The sequence below is a fragment of the Anthonomus grandis genome, chromosome 13 (genome assembly GCF_022605725.1).
Source record: "Anthonomus grandis grandis chromosome 13, icAntGran1.3, whole genome shotgun sequence".
NCBI lineage: Eukaryota > Metazoa > Arthropoda > Insecta > Coleoptera > Curculionidae > Anthonomus > Anthonomus grandis.
This window is the reverse complement of record NC_065558.1, coordinates 9,486,851-9,511,761: the sequence shown is the minus strand read 5'-3', so window position 1 is coordinate 9,511,761 and position 24,911 is coordinate 9,486,851. Positions and strand designations below refer to the sequence as shown.

Here is a 24,911-nt window from a genome sequence, read left to right as displayed (position 1 = left end):
AACAGTCCTATTTTTTTAAAGCAATGTTTGTTATTTAAAATTAATTTCATAGATACGTTAATATAAATATCGGTATTTGTAATATTGGTACATGTTTAGTATAACTCATATAAAATTTCTTAAACGTCCGGACTATACCTCTAAGATCAAAGAAAAAAAAGGCCCTATTGCCATACATATTGACAATAAATAGCAAAGCTGTTATGTGTAAATAAGTCTTCTTCTTTCATTAATATTCTCTCCTCCCTTTCTTGTCTCACGCTCTCCCTCTCTTACTGGTGTCTGTTTTTATTTTTTCTTCTTTCTTATTATCTTAATCTAATTCTTTTTTTCCTAATATTAATATTACTCATTTGACTAAACTTTGGAGAACTATCGCCCACTTCACTTTGTCAAACTTTTCTAAAGCCTTTGAAACCAGTAGTTTGAGTTTTTCATTTCCTACTTATTTTATGGAGTTCAATGGGTTCAGATCATCTACCTATAGTGCCTTAAGTGGTGACCCGAGAAGAGTAATCTATTTTTGTTTTTTATCAATGGTATTTTCAAGAGTATTGGCAGTAAGTTTCTACTGTTTGCCGATGACATGAAGGTTTTTTATTTTGTTAAAAGTCGTCATTAATGCATCTAGCTGTAAGCCGATCTTGGTAGGGTTTATAAACAGTGTGAAGTTAATAGGTTCCCACTTAAACTTCAGAAATGCAAGAAGATGTCAATTCTTCGTACAAAAATGTGACTGACTTTGATTATATAATAAATGATACCACGCTTTCAAATTGTGACTCTCTTTGTTACCTAAGGGTCTGCGTTGATAAAGGACTTACCCTTATTGGTCTTACAGATTATAAAATCTTTTTTAAAGACCCTAAGTTTCTTTATAAGATTAACAGAACTATTTTCTAATACTTCAATAGAACAATTTTGTTTAACTCTCTAGTAAAAATCACGCCTACTGTATGCATCTTTATTATGGTTTCCTAATTATGCAGTGCATATTAACGGGCTCAAATTAGTTCAACGAAAATTCTTAAAATATGATAGTGTTTAGATGAATGATATATATTCTGAGAGGGGATTGCTCCCAAGGTTTAATGCGCTGTCTCTTTATCAATCTACTCTAGTGTTTTTATTTAAAATATGCAACAATCAAATGGATGCTTCAGATTTCTTATCAGCTTTGAATTTTGCTGTTCCCTGCATCCATACAAGAAGACGCAATATATTTTATCTTAACACTTATGGCACCAATTTGGCTAAGAAAGAGCATGCAACTGGTTCAATGATGTTCAGTTACGGTTTGATGTTGATCTATTTGGCATGACTTCGAATAATTTGAAATATGTTCTTTCAGATAGAATTAACTTGTTAGTCGTTTAAGTATTTAATATAAACTACCTACATATTATTTTTATATTGTACCAATTAGCAAGTTTGATATTGTCATTTGTTACATTACTGATTATTAGGATTTGTTTCCTATTAGATAATAAAACTTCAAATTTGAGTATACAAAATAGGTCGCCAAAACTTCTTTAAAAGTTTAATGATGAACAACAAAATAAAGTTCCCTTTTCATTCTTCCAGAAATGGACGCTGATAGTAGCTACGGAGGCAGCGACACAGCTCAAGATTCTCACTCGGGGCACGACCACAGCTCGAGCTACGACAACCACAACGACGTTACCACCACCGTGATACATAGCATGCCGAATTCGCCAGAAGAAGCAATTAATAACCAGTACTACCATAAAAACGAAGTGACGTTACCTATACATTACGAAGACGAAACTGACAACATCGCCAAGACCAAAGAACCTCATTATTTGTCTACTGTCAATTTAAATATTAAACAGAGTCTGGAGAACCACAGTAATTTAGAAGAAATGAGTAAGAACTATAAGAGTACTAGTTACTTGAACAGGGATTCGCCTAGCAGTGCTAGAAAGGATGTTGGTATTGAGAATCCTGCTTTTGATGAAGATGAACTGGTTACTGAAAAAGGTGAGCTAAAAGCTTTAATCATATATGAAAAATGTATAAAACGTGGTATTTTCATTGCAGTAAAAAGTACATTTAATAATGGAGAACTGGCTCGCGGATTGTCTACACAGACTAAACAGGAAGAACCAATGGCGGAAGCAGTTAATTTGGAGCTAATCAATTTAAAACCAAATGGTAAAGATGTGGTGGGACCATATGAAAACGGTTTGAACGGTGTTAATGGAATACCCGTTAAAAAAGAAGACGATGCTGAAATTGGAAATCCTTATGACGAGTATTTTGTTCCTGTTAATGAACATCGCAAATATATGAGGTAAGTGTTGATATATTGATCTAGTAGAGTGTTTTTAAGAGTAGATATGATAAATTTGGTGATAACTATCAACAGTATTTACAAATCTCATGGAAATCATCGAGATTTCAAAGGGAACTTTTAAACCTTCTTTCACCTCCTAAGGATGAAAGCCCATAACAACTTTATTTTGCTGTTGTTGGCAATCAACAGGCTAAGGAGCAGTTTTTCAGCTTTCTGATCCCTTTCTGGTCTATTTTTCTTAGGGATGTAAATATAATTACTTTATGTAGTGAATTTGTTTTTAACTACGGATGCTTCAGTTCTACTCGAATATGTATTAGGCTAATATGATCAAAGATGCCTTTCATTGAAAATATATTTGCCACTTTCAAATTTTCTCACCAATTTTTTATATATGTGAGAGGTATAATTATGTATTTATAAAGGTGTATTTAGATTCAATTCATGTAGTAATTAAATATATTGTAGTTTTAATACTCTTCTATTTTCATCAATACCAAACAAAATATATAATTACTTCAACATTACTTGGGTAGTACTTTCTATGAGTTGAAATATATATGACCTCATCTTGGCTTCTACTAATCAAATAGAAAATACATTTTCTTCAACAGATATATATCACCTAACCTGGGCCTCTAGTAAACAATATTTTTTTTTAAGTCAACATTGAAATTTTCATTAAAAAACTAAAAACTTCCACTTACATCATTGCATTCATAACTACTACCTTGAGTTTCAGGTGTATGAATTGTATTCACAGGGTGCTTTGCAACACCAGCATCCCTGATAGCACTTATCATTCATGCAATATACTACGAACATCATAAGACATCTGCGAGCATCAATGATTGTTGCAATACAAAATTTTAAAAGTATTCAAATAAGTGACACAGGTCATTCAGATCTAAATGTTTCTGGAATATTCACAAATATTTCGCAACAGTAAATTTTCATTAAAAATATTGTACTATTATTAATTGATTTGATTCTTTGAATCAATAATCAAGAGTTACAACAGAGTAACGTCTTGCAGCAAATATCTTAGTTAAAATAATCACACGTTCGTGAGAAAAACCTTTTTCAACAATGAAACCCTAAGATCAATAAACTCGTATTAATAGCAAGCACATTAATAATTATTGATCTGACTGTTACAACAACCATTATTCATTATGTTCTTAAATAGGACATCTTGTTGATTAGCATTTTATTAATAATGAAAATGTCAATGTAACTTTGTATATGCCATATTTAATTACATCATAAATAATATTATGTTTAAGCAGTACTTAACGTAAATGATATGGGTATGTAATTTAATTGCAATGAAAGAGAAAGCCTCCGGTATATTATCAATATGGCATTTTACACTTTGATGATAATAATATTAGGAGATGTGCTGAATGGCGAGATATCACTCTTCCTAGGTTTCTCTTCGACAAATATTTGTTTATAATGAATAATTAATATTAGAAATTTTTTTGGATTGTTAACTGTTACAGATACATTGTGATTTTATGAATCTTTTAGAGATGAAAGGAACGTCATTAGCAAACAGACAATAGTTAATACTTCCATTTGAATCAAATAATACTTTCGCCCTCCTGCTTGCTTTCGCTGATCTTTTCGACAGCCTTGACGTTCATTTTGTATGTACCTTCTGTAATTTTTTTTTGATTATGCCTCTGGGCTTATCATGACCTAGTTTTTACAAAATTTTAGGTACACGATGACGTTCTCCTTACACTCAATTCACTTTCGATATGTTGGAGAATAATTATAATTTTATCATTTGCACTAATTTGCTTATAAATGTAAATTTAAAAAAATATTGTGACATAATGACAACCATGATGGTTTCGTATAATTTTTCCATGAACACTGTGATCGATTGTTATTTTGACAGCATAATTTTCAATGACAACCGTGAGCAGACTATTTAATGATTTTACGCATCAAGTATAAAAAAACGACAGGCAGTTGAAAATAGAAAAAAAATTATCATCTCTTCACTCACTGGAAATATTTTTAGACTACAATTTTATTTAGTTGAAAAGAATGAATTGCCTGGAAAAACTTGAAAAATACACTTATTACGTAAAAGTAATCAAACATCTCTATAACTGTTGGTAAAAATCTGACAATAACTTAAAAAAATCGAAATTTAATAAACGGAATCAATTTTACTTGTTTTTCCAGGCAGTTGAAGAGCAATATTTTTCAACTACCTGAAAACAATCAAGAAATTATAAAAAAACTGTTAAAATTGTCAAAAATAAAAATATTTTGGTTTTTTCATTTTTTTCTTGTAAGTGAGACGAGTAGTTAACTTTTTCTCCTAGGCAATTGAATACAAAAAAAATGGTTTATTTAAAACTGAAATATTGGTCTATTGGGCTAAAAAATCTACTAAGAAACCCAAAAAATTTATTAATTATAAATAAAAAAATGTCTCGTATTTTTGACATCAGTTTTCGCTTTCGGGCGTGGGAAATTCCATCCTCTAATACATGGTTATATTTAAGGAGGCCATTACATGTTAAGATTTAGTTTCTATTATAAAATGTATGTCATACATCACACATTAGAGGTGTTAACATCTTGTGACAGAGTTCTAATGACATCTGTTTTGCACATTTGATTTAGTAATTTAACAGCAAGTCGCCCTGTATTTTCAGGGAAAATTCTTGCTGTCCCAAAAGGAAGCATTTTAACTTAATTTTTTAGTTATTATCTGATATTCTTACAAAAAAATTAGTCCTATGATGGTAAAAGTTTGAGTCAAAAGTTGCTATATTAATATTTTATAGTAATATTCAGGACGATTAAATACTTCTGGAATATCTGAATAAAATATAAATAATAAGGGGCTAATATTCAGTTAATGCTAATTTAAGTCATATAAAAGATTTTCAATATTTTTGAATGTGAATTTTTATCTTTCTTTTTTTGGAACTTCTTGGAATTTTGGCTAAAAATGGGCTTGAAAAAATTTAAATTTTTATTTAGAATTTGGATTAATATTTTAATTTTAGTTTATAATTTGATACATTTTAGTAATTTTGATTTCTGCTGTGGCATTAAAAAAATATCAAAAGGAAAGTTTTAAACTTAAAAATGTATTGAGAAAAAAACTGAAAAGAATGGAAAAATTCAATCTTCTGAATCAAACAAAAATTGGTTTTGTATTTTTTTAATTTTATTATTATTATTTTTTTTTTATATTTTGTTTTTTAATTCAACATTCTTTAGTAATTTCTATAAATATTCAAATCATAAGAAGATTTAAGGTTTCTAAATATAAATTGTGAAATAAATTTTTGGTTCAAATATAATATTTATTATTGATAGAAACCATTTTTTTAAAATTCGGTTAATTTGGGTGAGGGTCTAGAAATTCATCAGGATCCTTGTATGAACTTCTGATTCCCGTCAGTATTTCCAATGCATAAAATTATTTAGTCGTTTTTTAAGAGTGGACTCTGAGTTTCCGAGATTCCCTTTTAAGATCTCATGCATGTCTACGATAATTAGATTCAGTTAGAATTTCTTTTTCGAAGTTTAAATATTCTGTAAAAAAAATCTTCATTTAATTCAGAGACGGATGAGATAAGATGTTTCATATTTTGGACCTTAGAGTATTTAACATTTAATTTAATTTTTCTTACAAATAATTTAGACCTTTAAAAAATATAGCTGCAGATTCCAATATATCCAGGAATTCTTTATAATTTAGCTAACTTCAATAAAATTATACTAATAATTATTCTGATATTCAACCGTTTTTACTTTGGTGCACTCTTTTAATTGATCGAATTCATCAGTGAATAAATCGTTTTTGACAGTGAATTATATGTTTCTGTCATAGGATCATGGATATCTTCAGTATTATTTTTCTTCAGATAGTGCGGATATTTTGTAAGAAAACTCTTCATTTCCATGTAAGCTGACATAGAACCTGCAGGAGATGGTTTTTATTTTTTTTACTCGAACACTTCAAGGAATCAAATTTGCTCTAAATTGAATGGGAATTTGAATAATAAATGTTGTTTTTAGAATCATTACGCCTAAAGGTTGTGATTTGACATTCAATTATCACTTGTCTTGTCAAAAATTTCATATAATATGAATTATTTAGATAAATTCCAAACATAATTTAACATTGCATCCCCCTTTGGCGCTTCAACAAAAAATCTATCAAAAATATCCTTATAACATAGGATTTTCATATTTCACAAATTTTCTCTTTCAAGACCTTCCGTTAACTTGAACACCCTCTTTTTAGGAACTATTCACCCTAACCCGGTTAAGTTGTGCATAAAAGCTCTTTAGGAATTTAGTGATAACAAAATTCTGATCACGCGTCCAATTCGGTACATACCTATAACCGTGCTTGAACAATTCCTTTTTGCATTGACACTATTTATTCTCTAGCGCAACCAGAAAGGGTCGCAACAGCGTCACCTTCGCTGAAACTGTTGCGGCTGGCGAAGAGACCGATCTCTCCAACGACGATACCATTGAGTACCCCCGATGGATGAACCAACCACCACGGTACCGTCACACTTTCATATGCCACACATGCACATTTAATTTAATTTTTTTTGCGTTATCGGTTGCCAGTCTCTGTCAATTATTTGTCGCTTTTTAACATATATTTGCTTTAATGTTGTATTCATGCCCATTATAAAAATGGTAAGTAAGGCATTGTATTTAATTAGTTATTAATTGCAGAGATGGTAACCATCATCGGCGAACAACCTTGGTAAAAAGTTCATGGGGAAATGGGTACTGGTGTGTGGTGGCTGTGACTGGTGACGGTGCTCATCAAATTATTATTATTATTATTGGTGTGCGTGTACATATTGTGCTTCTTGTACAAAATAGCAAAATTAATTGGAACTTAATTACGATTATGTCATGTTTATGCCACCAATGGTTTGCATGATATTTTATTTGCTTTTAAAGATATCGACTATATCGTGGGACTCGTCAAAATAGATATATATTTGCATTATTTGCTTTTTATAGATTGGGTGTCCCATTAATATACTAGAACATTTTTTTTTAATTTAAAAAAAAACGTTATTTTCCATGAACCAATAAATTCCAATAAACAGTGTTACTAATGTCCCAAACGTGATTCCACTCTGCCGCGTACTTTCAAACTTGTAAGGAAAAGAAAGTTTAAAAATTAAGTTATTTTAACTACAAATACCAATAATAACTAAAAATAAATTAAAAATACTCCAACAACAGTTTTCGACGATGAAGTAGTAGGAGGTTTCGACGAAGATATATCTGTGGCTATGCAGTGGGACAAAGTGCATTACACTTTCCTCATGGAAGCCTTTAATAGCAAGCTAGAATCAAAATGATGATGCACAGACCTCTATAAGCCCTCATCATTATGAAATAATAGAGCAAACGTAATTTTGAATTTTATGCGGCATCAAAGACTACGCTATGAACTCGTTCTTCTAATTTAGCGAAAATAGACCTGGATAAGCTCCAATGGAACAACAAAACTGAAATTGCTTTTATAATTTCTGACAAAAATAATATTGTCCAAAATTTTACCGTACTAAACAAGTGAATTTTAAGGGAAAAAGAGCAAAATTGGTCTATTAAAAGATCCAGAAAAATACGAAAGAAAAATAGCCTTAACTATTAAGAGCATCAAAAATTTAAATAGGAGGAGATCAGCGTAGATGATCAAAACAGAAAAATTCGTCATAGTTTAAAGAAGGCTTAAGAAAGGCACAGGGAAAGGTTTAAAGAGCAAGAAAAGAAATTAAGCCAAAATATCAGAAACCTAATGAGGAAGAGATGCGAGAAAAATACACGGCAAATTCCGCTACCCTGAAGCAAATCAACGAAAATATCTACAAATCAGTTAGAAAATATATCAGAAAATATAACCGCGAATATATACCCAAAGTTATAGTAAAACTATAAACGTTTTAGTGCTACAGAGAAAACGAAGATAACTAGCGAAGGTAAAAGAAACATTTGCAAACTGCTTGATGAAAGAGAGAGGACAGTTTTGAGATCGCAGACTTTTACAAAGAGCTTTATAAAAAAGATCATGAACTTCTTGAACCAAGGCAGATACAGGAAATTCAAAATATAGGATCTGAAGATATCTCTGAAATAAAAGCATGTCTCTCTGAAATGCAAAACAATAAATCACTTGTAGACGATGATACAGTTATCCAAATCAATTAAAGAAGGATACTATATTTTAACACGCATTCTTTAAAAATTCTTTAGGGCATGTATTCTGAATACCACAATGCAATGATTGTTCTCATGCATAAGAACAGGGCTATATTGCCGATTTAAGAAACTATCGACCCATTAGCCTTTAATCCATCGAGATTTTGGCACAAACGATCATTTGCATTGAAACTCTGATAAAGAAATTTGTAGAAGGTAACAAGCCACTTATACTATGTATTATATATGTATTCATATAAAGCATTTGATACCATAGACCAAGACCGAGTGCTGCAAGCTCTAGCTTATTGTCGAATCGACCATCGGTACTCCGCAAAAATTGAGAATATCTATGAAACAGCAACTGCATGCTTAAAACTCCTTAAGGATAGAAACAAATTTAAAATAGAATGTGATGTCCGGCAGGATCGATATCGCCAAAGTTATTCACGACTTTGGTTAGCAAATAAATTTGGACAACATAAATGGATAAACATAGCGATGATGACGTATGGAGCAGAGACACTAACTTTAACTAGAAATATAGTAGACAAAATACAAGTAACGCATTATGCTATGGAGAAGTCATTGTTGGGCGTCAGTCTTAGGGATCGAATCGCAAACAAAGAAGTAAATACAGATGTCATAAGAAAAATTACTATACTGAAATGGAACTGGACCGGACACATCGCAAGGATTACAGATAATCGATGGACCAGTCCTAGCAAAGAACAGCATGTGTAACCTAATTTCCTTGTCTTATAAAGAAATTAACCTGTTTTTTATTTACTAAAAATTCCCCTAATTGCTCAGTAACTAAGTGATAAGTAAACCCTGAATCAACTAAAACTTAATATTGATATTAATGCTGTAAATTATTCACTTTCTTCTTCTGCAATGTTCATTTTTGTACTTTCCTTTTATTCTTAAATTAGTCCCCTTCTTGTGTTCAATCTTTCCACATAAATAACTTTTAAAACGGAATTTCTTTTTAAAGGTTTTCTTCGGGTTGTTACCATAAAAAGCAGCAACACTCCCCATCAAGGAAGAATTAACCTTGTGTCGCTCTTCTTCAGGCAATAATTTGCTTTTGACAAAATCAAGTGTGACCGTGTAGTTTGGTTGAGAGAAAATGATTATGATTAGTTGAGAGAAAATGCTATCACCATACACTGATATAGAAGCTGAGAGTTAACTTTGTATTTCACCATCATCAATTTTACCACTAGCATTTTTTAAATCAGTTTAAACTGTTCGCTCATATCAAACAAGAAAGAGACAGATGTTGTATTTGCTGCTCTACCAAATTCTACAACAACTGTATGTAAAAAGAATGGTTTATGGCATAAGAGAATTGGATATTCCTATACCCACCAAGTGGAATATGTGATATTTGTATGGAAGGGAAGGAAACAAGCAAATCATTCAATAGGTGGTCAAATGACAGAAACGTTAAAAATATATTGGAATGTATCTCCAATAATGCTTGTGGACGTTTAAATAATTTAAAATCGTGTCTTAGAGAGATAAATACCGTTGGATTTACGAAACTCTACAAGCATTTGTGTACTGGTTTTTTAACCTTTAGAGCTTCTTAGTTTAATTGAATTTCCCATATAAATCTAGACCAATATTTGATTACTGCTTCTTTTGAGCTTATTACTCAACTAACGGTCTGATTGCATGTAAAATTCTTCAGTTAGTCAAAAAGTAAATCTCAGACTAAAATAATCTCTATTTGAGATGAGATTTAAATGGTATGCTCATTTAATATGAATCATATAATCGCAAATAAAAATGTTGCAATAATAAAGAAATTAATGTATGAAATCAGCATGTAAATTAAAAATCGGCAATATTCAAAATAATCTCAATCTAAAGTATAATAGATATAAATATTCCAATAAGTAAAAGCAATCACCTCAATGTAAAAGAAGAATCAATTCATCGTACAGATCAAAATCATTCACTTAGCAAACGTTATATCAATAAAATTTGCTAAGTCATCTAAGTGATTAAGTAAATCATTAAAAATTAGCGAGGGATTTATCATTAAATGAACCAACTATTAAAATCTTTCAAACGTCCCATGAGGTCTAAGCCTCAATCCAATCGGAAATCTATGTCAAAAAAAATTCACTAAAAGAAACAATTACCATATAAATCTCAGATTAGATCTAAAATATCAAATTTAAAATAAGAAATCGTTCAATTCAGTTAAAATCAGCACTTCTGTTTATAGATCAAATTCACTTAATTATAATTTTGAATTTCTATATTATTTTAATTTTTTTATTCAGAAAAATCAATCGTAACCTAAATTAAAAACTTAAATATTAACGAGACACCCGGTATATACTTATTCCCATTTAACATAAAAATTTATCAAGTATGTTTATTCCAGGGGCGAAAAACTATACCTCACAATGGACAAAAGGAATAAGAAAAGCCGTAGCAAATGCCTTTGCTGGGTTATCTGCTTATCCATCGTAGCTGCGGCATTAATCATTGGAATTTTAGCAGCAGGTAAGCAATAAACTATGTACTGAATCACACTTAAAAAGTACTAAATCATTTATAAGAAAAAAAGCTAAAATATCTACTCCACCTACAATACTTAGCATTAAACGTGCTCCAGATCGAAGGCACAATTTTAATCGGCTCGTTTTCCTTGAGAAGAAGAAAAATGTTCCGTTAACAGGCTAATTGCTCATATTTAATCTTTCGTAATAGATTTGTTCATACGACATTCCAACAGCTGTTGTCTCTCGTTTTATGTAATACTTAAGTATCAATATTGCAGGATTATGCAGTTTCTACCTACTCGAAATGAAAATCACGATTGAGTCTTGGTTTATTTTACAGTGGGTATAATAGGAAATCAAGGACCAATAGCTCCAAAAGAAATCACTGCCAGGAACTTCGATGGAACAGAGGCCCAAGTTAAAAGTGCTGGAATATATGGATCTTCGAACGATAAACCACCTGATGAAGTTTCTCCAAGTTCAAGACCTCCTCTAAGTACCGTTTCCAGCTTGTTACCTTCTACTGATACTTCAATGATTGAAGGTAATAGCTTTTCAGGTTTATTTGACGATTTTATAAAATTAAAACATTTTTCAGTTCCAAGGGTACTTGAGTCCCAAATAGTAATTGACAATATGGAATTTACTGATGCCTTATATAATAAAAACAGTACTGAATACCAAGCGTTAGCAAGGTCATTAGAAGAAGAACTGAAGAACATCCTATTTACACACGACATATTAAACTACGGATCAGCAAATATTGAAATGAAAATTATGGAATTTTTGTAAGTATTTCATAAAAGGAAATGTTTAATTAACTGACACCTCTTTTTAAAAGGCCTGGCAGTATAGTTGCAAGATTTCGTGTAGCTTGGACATTTAAAGAAGGCATTCACAACGCCAAGGATCCAATCAACCAAGAAATGCTTAATAAAAAAATATTTAATCTCCTGGAACGCCATAACGGTCTTATGGATACCTACCACTTGGCAAATCAACCTTCAGACACCAGGAAAGTGATTGACCAATGCCAAATACAAAACAACGGGTGTGAACACTTGTGTTTCTTCGACTACAATAACAGCCTTGATTTTATTTGTACTTGCCCAGAAGGTAAAGTGCTTGCAAATAATGGGAAAAATTGTGAAGAAATGGCTTTCCATGTGCACGAACCATCGACTAATCCCGAGCCTGAACCGGCCGCTAAACCTGAAAATTCTGCATCGTCAGACGCATCTCCTGAGCATGAAGCATCGCCAGAGCATGAACCCTCTGCTGAACCTGCACCAGCTCCTGAGCATGAACCATCTGCTGAACCTGAACCAGCTCCTGAGCCCGAAGCATCGCCAGAGCATGAACCATCTGCTGAACCTGAGCCAGCTCCTGAGCATGAACCATCTGCTGAAACTGAACCAGCCCCTGAGCCCGAAGATTCGCCAGAGCATGAACCCTCTGCTGAACCGGAACCAGCTCCTGAGCCCGAAGGATCGCCAGAGCATGAACCGTCTGCTGAACCTGAACCAGCTCCTGAGCCCGAAGCATCGCCAGAGCATGAACCATCTGCTGAACCTGAACCAGCTCCAGAGCCCGAAGCATCACCAGAACCTGAATCTTCTACTGAACCTGAAGCATCTCCTGAGCATAAAGCATCACCAGAGTATGAATCCTCTGCTGAGCCTCGACCATCTGTTGAGCCCGAAGCATCATCAGAATCTCAATTCTCTGCTGAACCATCTCACGAGCATGGGGCATTACCAGAGCATGAACATTCGGCTGAACCTGAGTCGTCTTTTGAGCATAAAACACCAGTGACTGAACCCTCTGCCGAACCAGAACCGTCTTCAGAACCTGAAACATCTCCTGAACCTGAACCCTCTGCTAAGCAAGAGTCATCTTTTGAACCAGAAGGTCCTCCTAACTCTGAAACCTCTACTGAACAAGAACCTTCTGCTGAACCTGAGCCTTCTGCAGAGCCAGAGCCAACATCTGAGCCGGAACCATCTTCAAAACTAGAACCCTCTTCCCAACCGGCACCTTCGGTTGAACATGAGGTCGCTGCTCAAACAACCATTCTTCCTGAATCAAAACCTTCTGTTATACCGGAGTCTTCATTTGAACCTGAACTTACTGCTGAACACAACTTCTCTCAACCTTCTGCTAAAGTAGAACCCTCCACAGAGCATGAATCTTTGGCTGAATCAACTTCGTCCCCCGAAACCGAATCTTCCCTAGAACATGATCCTTCAAAATCCGTTCCTGAAGTAGAACCTACTATTAAACCAGAAATTTCTGTAGAACCTACGCTATCTCCTGAACCCAAAACGTCTCCAGAGCCTGAACCATCATCTTCACCTGTGCTTGAAGTTTCTGGAACATCATCACAAGAGCCAACAGATCACGAAAGCTTGACAGAAAAAACAAATTCGCAATCAACTTTCAATGAGATACACCAGAATGAAATTCACGTGATTCCCAGTGTAGTGGAAACTACAAGCCAAGTCACTACAACTCCTTCACATACGGAAGCAACTGAAAGTTCAAAGTCCAACGGGGAATCTAGACATCTTGGTTTGGGTCATGAAATACTGGCTGAAGATACGACGAATGAAGTACCTGATTCAAATACTGAATTCCTTTTACATCAACACGATGATGATTATCACTTTCATAATGAAGAAGCTACTTATTTAGATCCCAGTACCACACCAAAACTTCTTGAACATGAAAATGAGAGAATAATGGATAATTCTACTCATGAACAAATGGCCACCATAAATGATCACTTAGATAAAGCATTTATGACTGAGAGTAGTACGCATGTTAATTCAAGCGAGGAATCTCAACATATTATTCCAGTTATAGTGGGTGCTCCAGAAACAACAACACATAAGGCAGAAATTGTCACAGAGGCTACGACACCTAGCTTGTTTTCAGATGCCAAAATGAAAGAGTTGGAGATGGTAAAAGTGATTGTTCCTGAAGCCGAAGTTGTCACCACCACAGATTCTTCTAATTCAATCGATAATAAAATAAATGCAGATCCATTAAACAAAACTGAAGAAGCTACAGTACACATAAGTCATATCATCATAGATGAAGCTGAACCTAAAGTTACAGATCTTACTACAACTGAAAAATCAGTAAACATAACTGAAACACAAAACCTCACAGTTACTACAGAACATCAGACAGAGAATATTATTGAACATAACATGTCTCCATTTTTACCGGAAATTGAAAATGATACGTTGGTAAACATATTGCATTCCGGGGATCACTTCATTGAGCACCCCTATGTTATTAACGAGACAGGAAGTCATGAATCAGGCGAAGTTCATCCTCCTAGTTTGGAAAATGATCAACTAAACCACACGAATCCCTTCGATCCACACCCCACAGATGTTTCAGGCTTATCTGTAATACCTTTAGGCAACGAGGATAATGAAATAAGCGAAGATACCAACCCAAAGTTCCATAATGATGTGACAACAACTATTAAAATTCAAGAGGAGGCTACTACTTTAAACCCAATGAGCTCTAGTACATCAGAAAGTAATAAAGAACATGAAAATGGAACTCTTCCACCAGAAATATATAACAATGTCCACAGCAACAGCTTTTTCGAAGAAGCAATTAACAGGCAGAATAATGTTCATATGGCTAAAGGAATGAAAGATGTGGTAATGACGTCAGTTGAAGGAAGCACCACAGAGACGACTACAAACAGCACCACTAATACAACTGAAGATATTCCCACTTCTTCTCACTCTCCTTCAGACGATGCTAATGCAATAGATATTAATTCTAGCACAGAAGACTTAATAGCAATGGAAGCAACAACCAATAATGTTAAATCTGAAGGTACGACTGCACCAAACGATACTACTGAGGTGACAACTATTATAATAAACGAAACTTCTAGTGAACTACCACATAATATTGTGCCAGAATCTACTGAAATGCACGTAGATGGGATGGAAGACATGCACGTAGGGATGAAAGACATGGATCAAACCACCATGATAAATGACGTTTCAGTAACAACTGAATCAAATATACCAGAAAAGAACGAATTGGAACAAGAGATAGTTACTACTGAACATTTGACAACTGAGGCCAATCTAGTAGCAAGTAGCGAACGTGCTGCTATAATAGGAAAAAATGAAAATGAAAACGAACTGAAGCCAACTCCTGAGGCGTCCACAGACAAAATAATCGAAACTACGGTTTTACCCCAAGAGCAATATGAGGTGAAGGAAATTTCAGAGGCTGATGTTACGACCACCGAGAGGTTATTTGTAACCACCAAAGCTAAAGAAGAAATGTCCTCCCCAGAGATTGAACCAGATCTTTTGGTAGAACCGCTTGATAGTGTTAATGATATATCTCAAGAAGATCAAAGCGTTATGGATAAGTTTAAGACTACAGAAGAAAACGAGCTGAAAGAAAAGAATGAAATAAGCTCTGATGCAACTACTTATGAAAAAATCGACAGTAAAGACTTATTTGGAAATGGAGTGCAAGTTGAAGTTGAGGCGTCATCGGAGATAAGTACCACGCAAAAGCTGGATGTAATCAGCAATATGACGAGTTTAAATGATATTAAACCTGTGACAGAGGATTATACTCTGTTCAGCTTTCCAAGGTAACGGATCATCATAAATTGTCATAAAAAGAATATATTAATTTTGTAATTTTTAGATGTGCAACAGGACAATTTCAATGTATAAATGGAACCTCAAGAAAAGATGGTAGCTACTGTATCCCCGACCATGATAGGTGTGATTCTGTGTCTGATTGTAACGACGGATCTGATGAATTGGGTTGTGTCGAGGCAGGATGTCCAAATAATTTTAGGGTAACTATAATATGACTAGTAGGAAGTTTCAATTTGCCCCATGAGGTTACTTGAGAAAAGGCTGTTTTATAAATTAGTTGCAAGTGACAAATTTTCTAAACTGACTTAATATAATTTTCTAGTGCTCAAGCGGCCAATGTCTCAAGAGACATCTCGTCTGTGACGGCATCATAAATTGTAACGACGGCAGTGACGAGGAAAATTGCTGTAAGACCCTTTCTTAATATTCCAAACCATCATCACATCCACTAACCATTCAATCCCTTAGCATCTTGGACCTGCAGCTTCGACGAGTTCAGTTGCACTGGGAGCAAACGTTGCATCCCATTGGCCTGGAAATGCGACGGTAGATCCCACTGTACAGACGGATCAGATGAGCAAAACTGTCACATCACTCAATGCCAAAATAATTCGTTCCATTGCTCGGAGCAAGACTCTTGCGTTCCAGAGAGCTGGAGGTGCGATGGAAGAGCCGATTGTGGTAATGGCGAAGATGAAAAGTTTTGTGGTAAGTTACAGTTGAGACTTTATAAAGTGGAACTGATAATAATGATGATTTCTTAACAGAATGCAGAAGTGAACAATTTAAATGCCAAATAGGAGGTGGGTGCATTGATGAAAGCATGAGATGTGACGGGATTCCTCAGTGTGCTGATCGCTCTGATGAATGGCACTGCCTTTCTTTAACAAATGTTACCAATATTGAAAATGTTTTACAGGTAATCACTAGATAATTTTTGTTTAAATTTTTTTTAAATAAATATGCTTTTAAGATTCAAGAAGAAAACAACACATATATACCCATATGTTTGGATGAAAACGCCTGGAATAGTAGTTATGCCACCTTGGCATGCCAGGATCTAGGCTATCCTGAAGCCATCGAAATTAAAGCCATTGATAAACCTGAAGGATTAAACTTCAAAGCTTTCTACAAACTAGAACCTAAAGCACTAGAACTCTCATTAATGACCCAAATGAGTAAAGTGGTTGATGGTACTTGTGGCAAACTGGCTATACTCCAGTGCCAAGAGTTTGGTAATAATTTATGCCCTTAGTAAATTTTTTACAATAAAAATATGATAATTTACAGCTTGTGGTAGTAGCAACGAACGTGCCTTAGGATCCAGAATTCTTGGTGGTAATAAAGCAGCAACAACCCAATGGCCCAGCTTGACCCTACTCTACGACAAAAAACGTAACGTTCAATGTACCGCAACATTGATTGCTCCCATGTGGGCTATCACCAGTTACTCCTGCATCGTGTCACAGGAAAATGTTATACCAGAAGCGGAAGAATGGGTTTTATATGCTGGCAGTACCAATATTTTCTCAGGGGATAATTCAAGCACTCAAGTGGGAAAAGTGAAAGAGTTCGTGGCACACCCACAGGTAACAAAACTTAATATTTGCCTTTGAATGACGTTATAGTGAATTGGTTTCAGGCAAAGTACTCCCATTATGAGTTTGTAAATGATGCGGCTTTAGTGCATCTTAAGAGTCCGCTTACTTTGGGGCGAAATGTCAGCACCGTTTGCTTACCGGATAAAGAAATCGAATCCAGACAGTTGTGCATTTTGGTTGGATGGGGTGCCAATAAACCTGGAGGTAAGTGTCCCGAATAGAACGACTAAAGTTCTATAAATATTACGAAGAAACGAGGGAATGTTCCTATAATATTTGTATATTTGGCAATTATATTCTCTGAATAGCATAAAAATTAGTATATTCTGGATAAGAGCAGAGAATTTATATTTTCTTCTAATTATAAAATAATGATTCATGATATATAAGGTGTATATGATATATATGTAATATATAATGATAATATAATGGTAATATCTTTTTTATAAAAATTATAAATTATATAAAAATATTGTTTACTCTAAAAAAACTAAACAGCTATTGATTATTTAAAATGATGATTCATAAAATTGAAAGATTGATGACAAGACGTTTCGTCTTCTAGTGACCATCATTAACTTTTTTTATGCGCTACTTGAATTAATAATTACTATTTCAACACGGTATCGCTCTTTCTATCAAAAACCTTTCAAGGCAAAAAATTAATTTACATGTAAAAAATGTCTATCCATTTCCTTCTCATCGAAAGTAGGTACTCGAAGTAATTATTGAATAACCTTTTTAGTCTAAGCTTTTTCTTTCTTAAGGCTTAAAATGACCTTTTTAATAAAGAAATTCGTTAGTTTTCATATGGAACTAAAACCAGTAAAGTCATTAGTATAAGCTTTCAAAATACCAAGATTTTTGTACAATTATTTTGGATACAACAAGAATTTCGTCTATTTAAACGGCACCTATGCTTTGATGGCTACCTGGGGTATAATTAACATGCCAAAAAATTTGTAGATCCTAGCAAAGAACAATACTTACACTACCTGCCAGTTCCTATAATAGATAATAGCGAGTGTAATTCAACCAAACATTACAACGGACTGATGAATAATGACAAAATTTGTGCCGGATTTACCGATTCGGAAAAAACCACTTGCTATGTAAGTACTACCTCAATATTAAAATATTCATGCTCATAAAATCATATTTCTCACAGAAGGACGAGGGGGCACCCCTAATGTGCTTCTCGGAATCTGACAACCGTTGGGAACTACAAGGTATATTAAGTCATCACGAAAATTGTGGCGTCAGCAAACACCCGGCCATTTATTCCTCCGTAAATTCGAAACTGAAACGATGGATCACCAATACAATTGGACAAGCGCTCATCAGCGGAAGCACGTGATCGATTTTTGTAAAAATTAGCTGTGATTTTTTTTAAACATATTGTATAGACTGTAGAATGTATGATTTCTTCTAAAAAATGGTTGACGTGTGATAATTGTATTGGCTTGTGGAGTCTTGCAAGTGTAAAAAAGACTGTTTCAAGATGTCATATTATGAGCTGATACTTTATATATCCATACTTCCAAACATTCCTGTTCATGTAAATACACTTTAAATTGTTATTTAGTGCAATATAAAGTAGCTTTGAAATGTTGCGTTGGTCCATCGATGAAAACATAAGTTTTAGGCATTATATTACTGGCTGTCATATGCTCAACTGACCTTAGGTTTTACAATATATTTGAATAAAAGCATTGTGGAACCTAGGATTACTAATGTACAGATCTTTTAGCTTAAGGTTTAGGTTTAAGCCCTCCTTTGTATAATATACAATAATTTGTTTTTTTTAGTATAGTTCCTTATTATAAAATACAGATTAGCTAGAACTGAAATTTCATAAAATTTTTTATGTTTATTGTTAATAATTTTATCATACCAACCTCTTTTAATATTAATTTTTAATCATTTATTTAGTATGTAAGAATATATTTGTAAAACCGTCCCACCATAGTGCTAGTCAAGCATACCGTGCCAATGTGCAACATTTTATTGGGAATATTTTTTATTGTATATACTAGAAAGGCAACTGTCCAAATTGTAACACTTTACGTATAAAATACTAAAAAATATGTAATAAAGTATAAGTAAGTAAAACTTTGATTTAATTTTTTAGTGCTATTTTTGTAATTATGCGCTGTTTGATTCATTAATTTATTTGATTACTCAGCGCCGTACCCAGATAGAAGAGACATTTCTTTAGAGCGCTTTGTTTAAAATTTTCTAAAGATATTAACGCTTATATACATCTCCTCTGTCTACGCTTTTATATATAAACGTAAAACTCTTGCCCCCTAGATTTTGATGGAAGGGAACAGTGTAACAAAAACCACTACTGCCTTCCAGCTTGATTTAGCAGTAAATTTATCATGTGTCTTTCTCCGATATCAAAAAATTTCTCCTATCTTGAACCGGTTGTCAATATTTTACAATCAAAGAGACTAGACCTCCTTGGTTGCACAAAACAAATTCATAAAATTATTAAATTGGCAAAAGATCATCGAGAACAACTTTTGACGAATCCTAAGTTAATTGCAGAAAAGTTATTCTAATTTTGGAAAAGGTCGCTTCTGATCTCTTACTTAGATTTATTCCTAGCTTTACTAGAAAAAAGGTTTCCCGAAGAGAAGTTGCAGCATATTCTTTATTTCACTTACATCCAGTTAATATGTTGAAAATGGAGATTCAAGAAAGCTTCACAGGAGAGACTGAATTATGGAATTATTATTGGAAAGACAAAAATTCGAGATTTCAGCTATAGCAGCTCTACACATTGTCATTGCATTACACATTACATTGTACAACTTCTATCGAACGGACATTCAGTATATTGATAAGGGTAAGAACTTTGCTTCGATCAATGACGGTGGAAACTTTTGGCATTTACATAAATATATACAAATAGAGTGTTTGTGACATATACACATAATGTTAATTGAATGATATCCGAATTTGATATATTTTGTCTTGCATATCACACTGACTACACAGGTCTATGACTATTTCACCTCTCTCAAAGTAATGAACCCTTGAATAATTTTGACCATTAAAATGTCAAATAAAAACTGGAAACACTTGCTTATTATTAATAGATTTTACTAAATCTGATACCAACATCATCAGCTTGCTGAATAGCATGTCCCTCCATTTGAATATAATTTTTGTTACTTGGGTTTTCCAATAATCTCAAAACATATTAAATAATTAATATGCATTTCATCATTGGCTATTTTCAACCTGTTGAAAACATAACACTTAATATAATAACAAATTTTACTGTATTAGGTAAATGTACCAATGTCTCAAACATTTTTTTAACTTCTTTACCTTAGTTGGTTTAGTAAGTAACCAAAGGTTTAATTTTTTTACTAAAATTGAAATCTCTTTTACAGGAAAATGTTGATTAAAATGATAATTAAAATTTTTCTGCTGCATATAATCTTTTTTCACAATATACATTATGATAATTCTAATCCTAATTATCAAAAACATTTTTTTATTTACTGCTGTAAAAAATTGTAAATTAACTTCCCTCATTTCTTGTTTTCATTTAAAAACAACTTTGTTAGCTTTTGTCAGCTGCAAGTTTCAAATATAGATTCCAAGCCTCTATGATTAGTGAATTTGTGAAAATATTGTCCAGACAACCAACTGAATTATTTTAGGTTAGACTTGGTGAATGTAACATCAAATAAATCCATCCACAGAGAGTAATTCTGCTTTTATTTTCATCATCTCAATATTAAAATCACCAGTTATGACAATTTTTATTGTATTTAGTTAAATACAGTTTTTTAGTTAAAAAACAATGTTCAATAATAATGCTTATTGAAAAAATCCTCTCCTCTTAGTCTCCTTTTGGTCTATAAAATAACAAAATAATATTCATGGCAGAAACCTGTATAATCATTTTCAAATATATAATGTCTGTTTTTTTTTAAATTTATTTTAACATATTTTTAAATGTCTCAATTGGCAATTTTTCATTCCAACATGCCCTTCTTAATATGCTAAAGGTGTTCATGCATACATATAAAACTTCCTTAAAAATATGCATAATAAATAATTAATAAATACACTTAAAACCTCAAAAACCAAGTATTAAAGAATTTGCATACTACTATACTAAAGGTAATTCCAGAAAAGTTAAAAGTGATATACAAAACATTACTATTTATTAAAAAAGACATATGCTCCATTATCCTACATTAAGAGTAGGTACAATTAAAAAAATCACAAACTAAGCTTTAATGTTACAAAAAAATGTTACTATTACCTTATATATAATATATTACTCTATTTATTCTTCAGTTACAAACTTTGGCTGCAAGGCCACCTCTAAATCTGTTATGGCTCTATCTAGTTGTGCAAATACAACCTTCAAAGATGTAGAAATGTCATTGTACTGCTGCAGGGCTTTTAAAACATTCTGGGTGACAACTCTGTTCTCTTCATAAATACCCAAATTAGAAGCAGTGAGTTGTTCTAGTTTATCTGCCAGCTCTGTTATCTTTGTAATGTTGTCCGAATTTGTGTACGGGAGTAGGTTTTGGAATGTTCCAATAATTTGCACAGTATCTTTCAGCTAAAAGGCAAAATTTGTAATTAACACAAAATGAAGTTCAATAACAAGCAATATAACAAATTATATAAAATGATTAGGTGTTCGATCCTCTTAATAAAAATAAAATAATATAGGATTAACATTGATATACATAAACATCAATAAAAATTATTAGCTATAAGGCAGGTTTTTATTTAAAAAATATAGTTTGTATTATTCTGTTAAATCATTGACCATATAAAGCTCAGCGGTGTCTAAAACTTAAACTATTGAATTAATTGTTTAAAGAGACTTCTTGACAGTAATACATAGTACGAACCTCTGGGTATAATTCTAAAAGATAGTGCCTTTTAGCTTCTACTTCCAAATCATTTTCGCCATTACAGGGATCCAAGTAGTTGTTTATAGTAGTCATATGTTGCAAAATGGATGTGATAGCCTCTCGACAAGTCAGTGCAGAGGAAATCATGGTTTGGGTTTGTAACAAAAGATCACTTATAGCTTGGCATTTGTTCTCCGAGGTGGATTTTTCCTTGGGCAGCACCTGGACTTCCAAAGCTTCAATTCGTTTTTCTAATATATCAATTGGATTATTCATGGCTAAAAGGAGAATAAAAATGAACTTCTTTGAATCCCTGTGGTAGCACTACTTTCTCCACTTTTACTTCTCTTTCATAATTTATTGCTCACGTATTACCTTCAAGTGAAGTTTTAACTCTTACTTTCTATTTTCTGGGATGTCGAAACCTAATATTGCCAAATATTTTTTTTTGATCTTAAATAAATAAGCGGAACATTGACGTTTGACACCGATTGCTGTCAACTGCGACAGCTGTCACACTGGTGTTTTTTTTTAATTTATTAAGTTGGTGAGAGATTGAAACTTAAGGTGCATTTTCATGTGACGTAAAATATTTTCGGCAGTGTTTAGTAACCTAGCCAAAGCCTTTGAATATGTATGTGTAGCTTGAGATACTGCTACAAAAACTACAACTTTAGAAATTTTCATTTCAAGCGGTTAATTTTGTCAGACGTAAATCTGAACTGTTAATTATCACAGCAGGTGTGCTACAGTGTTTCATTCTTGATCACATTTCCTCTTAAAACCCTTAATATTACTATTACGTTAATAATTAAATAATTGTTCTTCTTTCTCAGGTGCCATATTAGGTTTCCCTGATGTTGGCAATTTCCTGGGCAAGTCTTTCTCGCAACCGGTCCATTCACAGATGTTCCTTGGCATCAAACTGATTAACAGTAGCGTTCACTCAATCCATTAATCTGTAGTGCAGCATCAGGAGGTGTTTGTGTACTAAAACCGTTAATTTTGTCTTATTGGTATTTATGTTAAGCTGCTTAAAGATTTTGTCTGAGTATATGTTAAAAAGTAGTGATGACAGTATGAAGCCCTGTCTGACGCGTCGTAAAAACTTGTTCTATAAGCTTTCATTTATTTGTAGTGCTGCTTTCTATCTCCAGTATAAATAGTCGAAAATTCTAAGGTCGTTGCTGTCCATCTCCATGTTCTTTAAAATGTATATAAGATTTCTGTATTGTACTCTATCCAAGGCCTTCTCGTAATCAACGAAACACACAAAAATATCATTGCGCTGGTTACAACATTTTTGTAGATGTATGTTGAGACTAAGCAGTTCCTGCCTAGTTCCCAGAGCGTTTTTAAATCTAAATTGAGATTCATCCAAATCTGCCTCATATTTGGACCTTATCATCCCGTGAATAATTTTAAGACATTTTAAGAACGTTCAAAGAATGGCTGATAAGGCTACTTACTCCATCCTGTATACCCCATTAAACAGTTTGATCAAGATTCCAATGTTTTTCTCTTTGAACATTTGTGACAGCTTTATTCGAATGTTATCAGATTCGATTGCTTTTTTGGTTTTTGCAGATTTTATTACAAATAGAACCTCACTCTTTATTTATGTATTTGAACCATGTTCCAGGGGTTTCTTTATCATATGAGAGATTTTTGCTTTCAATGTCTACTAGCATATTAGTAGTATTTTAATTATACAGGGTGTCCGAAAAGTCAACGATAATACTGAAGGGGCTGATGGAGCAACTCATAAGCACCCAGAAAAACATAAAATAACCTTAGTAAAAAATCGATGGTTTTCGAGATATTGGCACTTTAGTGGAAGTCACCAAAATCCTACTCTTGGATCAGATTTTCGATTGTCACGCCTTAAAGAAATACATTTTTTAGAATCTCTTTTTAGCTATGCAACACTGAATAGCCATTTTATTGATCAAAGACAAACATTAAACTAAACGGCCAAAAAATTTAATAAGAAATCTATTCTAAAATAAAGTATTACTTATTTTTATTTTTTAAACTTTGAATTTGTTTTATTTCCTTTTGCCTTTTATATTCTTCTCGGTTTGTTTAATATTGCCGCCTTTGTTCCATGAGATGGAATTTTACGGATGTCGTCTATTTATGTTCCTTCGGATTGTCGTTTCTTACCGTATGTTTAGTTATTAGCATATTTGTTAGTTCCCTGTACCATTTCCAAACTGCATTTACGCTGTCGTCGGTTCTTCTTCTTTATGCAATTGTTTAGGTCTTTCGCGGGGAAGGGAAATACTTTTGCTTTCTGCCGTTTTGAATTCACCGTGTTGGGTGTTATTTTTTAGTCTTTTAAGGTTGACTTTAGCGTCGGCAACCAGCGGGTTATGTTTAGATTTAACGTCTGCTCCAGGGTAGGTTGTAACTATGTTTACACAGTTCCTAAATCTTTTGTTAAATAATATATAATCAATCTGGTTTCTTATAACTGATCTTGGTTATAGCCTGGAACTATCCAAGTGTTTAGTGTTTGTTTACGCAATCTGTACCATGTGTTTGTTACCACCCTGTTTTGATCTTGGTAAAATTCAAAGAATCTGTCACCAAGTATTTGAGAATATTTGTTAGAAACCCTTTAAGTAAGATTGAAGTAATTAGTTAAATTAAATGAAGTCCAAAAACGGTAATTAACTAAT

At 33.2% G+C, this 24,911-nt stretch overlaps 2 protein-coding genes across 9 annotated transcripts in view; one reads left to right on the top strand and one right to left on the bottom strand.

Annotated features, from left to right (window-relative positions):
* Positions 1-19,438, top strand: part of LOC126743650 (mucin-4-like) — a 41,810-nt gene extending 22,372 nt beyond the window's left edge. For 2 of the 8 annotated variants that reach the window (XM_050450839.1, XM_050450838.1), the window contains 16 exons: positions 1,585-2,001; positions 2,062-2,314; positions 6,755-6,874; positions 10,944-11,065; positions 11,405-11,608; positions 11,663-11,852; positions 11,906-15,712; positions 15,769-15,925; positions 16,048-16,132; positions 16,194-16,433; positions 16,493-16,644; positions 16,699-16,960; positions 17,016-17,314; positions 17,368-17,530; positions 18,293-18,438; positions 18,495-19,438. In XM_050450839.1, the coding sequence (XP_050306796.1) occupies positions 1,587-2,001; positions 2,062-2,314; positions 6,755-6,874; positions 10,944-11,065; positions 11,405-11,608; positions 11,663-11,852; positions 11,906-15,712; positions 15,769-15,925; positions 16,048-16,132; positions 16,194-16,433; positions 16,493-16,644; positions 16,699-16,960; positions 17,016-17,314; positions 17,368-17,530; positions 18,293-18,438; positions 18,495-18,683 (6,804 nt within the window). In that variant the 5' untranslated portion in view covers positions 1,585-1,586 and the 3' untranslated portion in view covers positions 18,684-19,438. The remainder of the gene's footprint in view (positions 1-1,584; positions 2,002-2,061; positions 2,315-6,754; positions 6,875-10,943; positions 11,066-11,404; positions 11,609-11,662; positions 11,853-11,905; positions 15,713-15,768; positions 15,926-16,047; positions 16,133-16,193; positions 16,434-16,492; positions 16,645-16,698; positions 16,961-17,015; positions 17,315-17,367; positions 17,531-18,292; positions 18,439-18,494) is intronic. The other 6 variants (XM_050450843.1, XM_050450845.1, XM_050450840.1 and 3 more) reach the window with 6 other exon arrangements.
* Positions 19,439-21,499: 2,061 nt separating this feature from the next.
* LOC126743705 (uncharacterized) lies at positions 21,500-22,740 on the bottom strand. The gene is made up of 3 exons (XM_050450918.1): positions 22,603-22,740; positions 22,225-22,505; positions 21,500-21,926 (listed from the first exon to the last, which is right to left on the bottom strand). Exons 2-3 carry the CDS (start codon positions 22,501-22,503, stop codon positions 21,642-21,644), a joined length of 564 nt encoding a protein of 187 aa, XP_050306875.1. The 5' UTR covers positions 22,504-22,505; positions 22,603-22,740; the 3' UTR covers positions 21,500-21,641.
* Positions 22,741-24,911: the final 2,171 nt, after the last annotated feature.

Coding starts and splice junctions, on each gene's coding strand:
- LOC126743705 (XM_050450918.1), bottom strand. CDS start 22,503: ATGAATAATCCAATTGATATATTAGAAAAACGAATTGAAGCTTTGGAA. Junction 21,927..22,224: donor TTTTAGAATTATACCCAGAG/GTTCGTACTATG, acceptor TTTGCCTTTTAG/CTGAAAGATACTGTGCAAAT.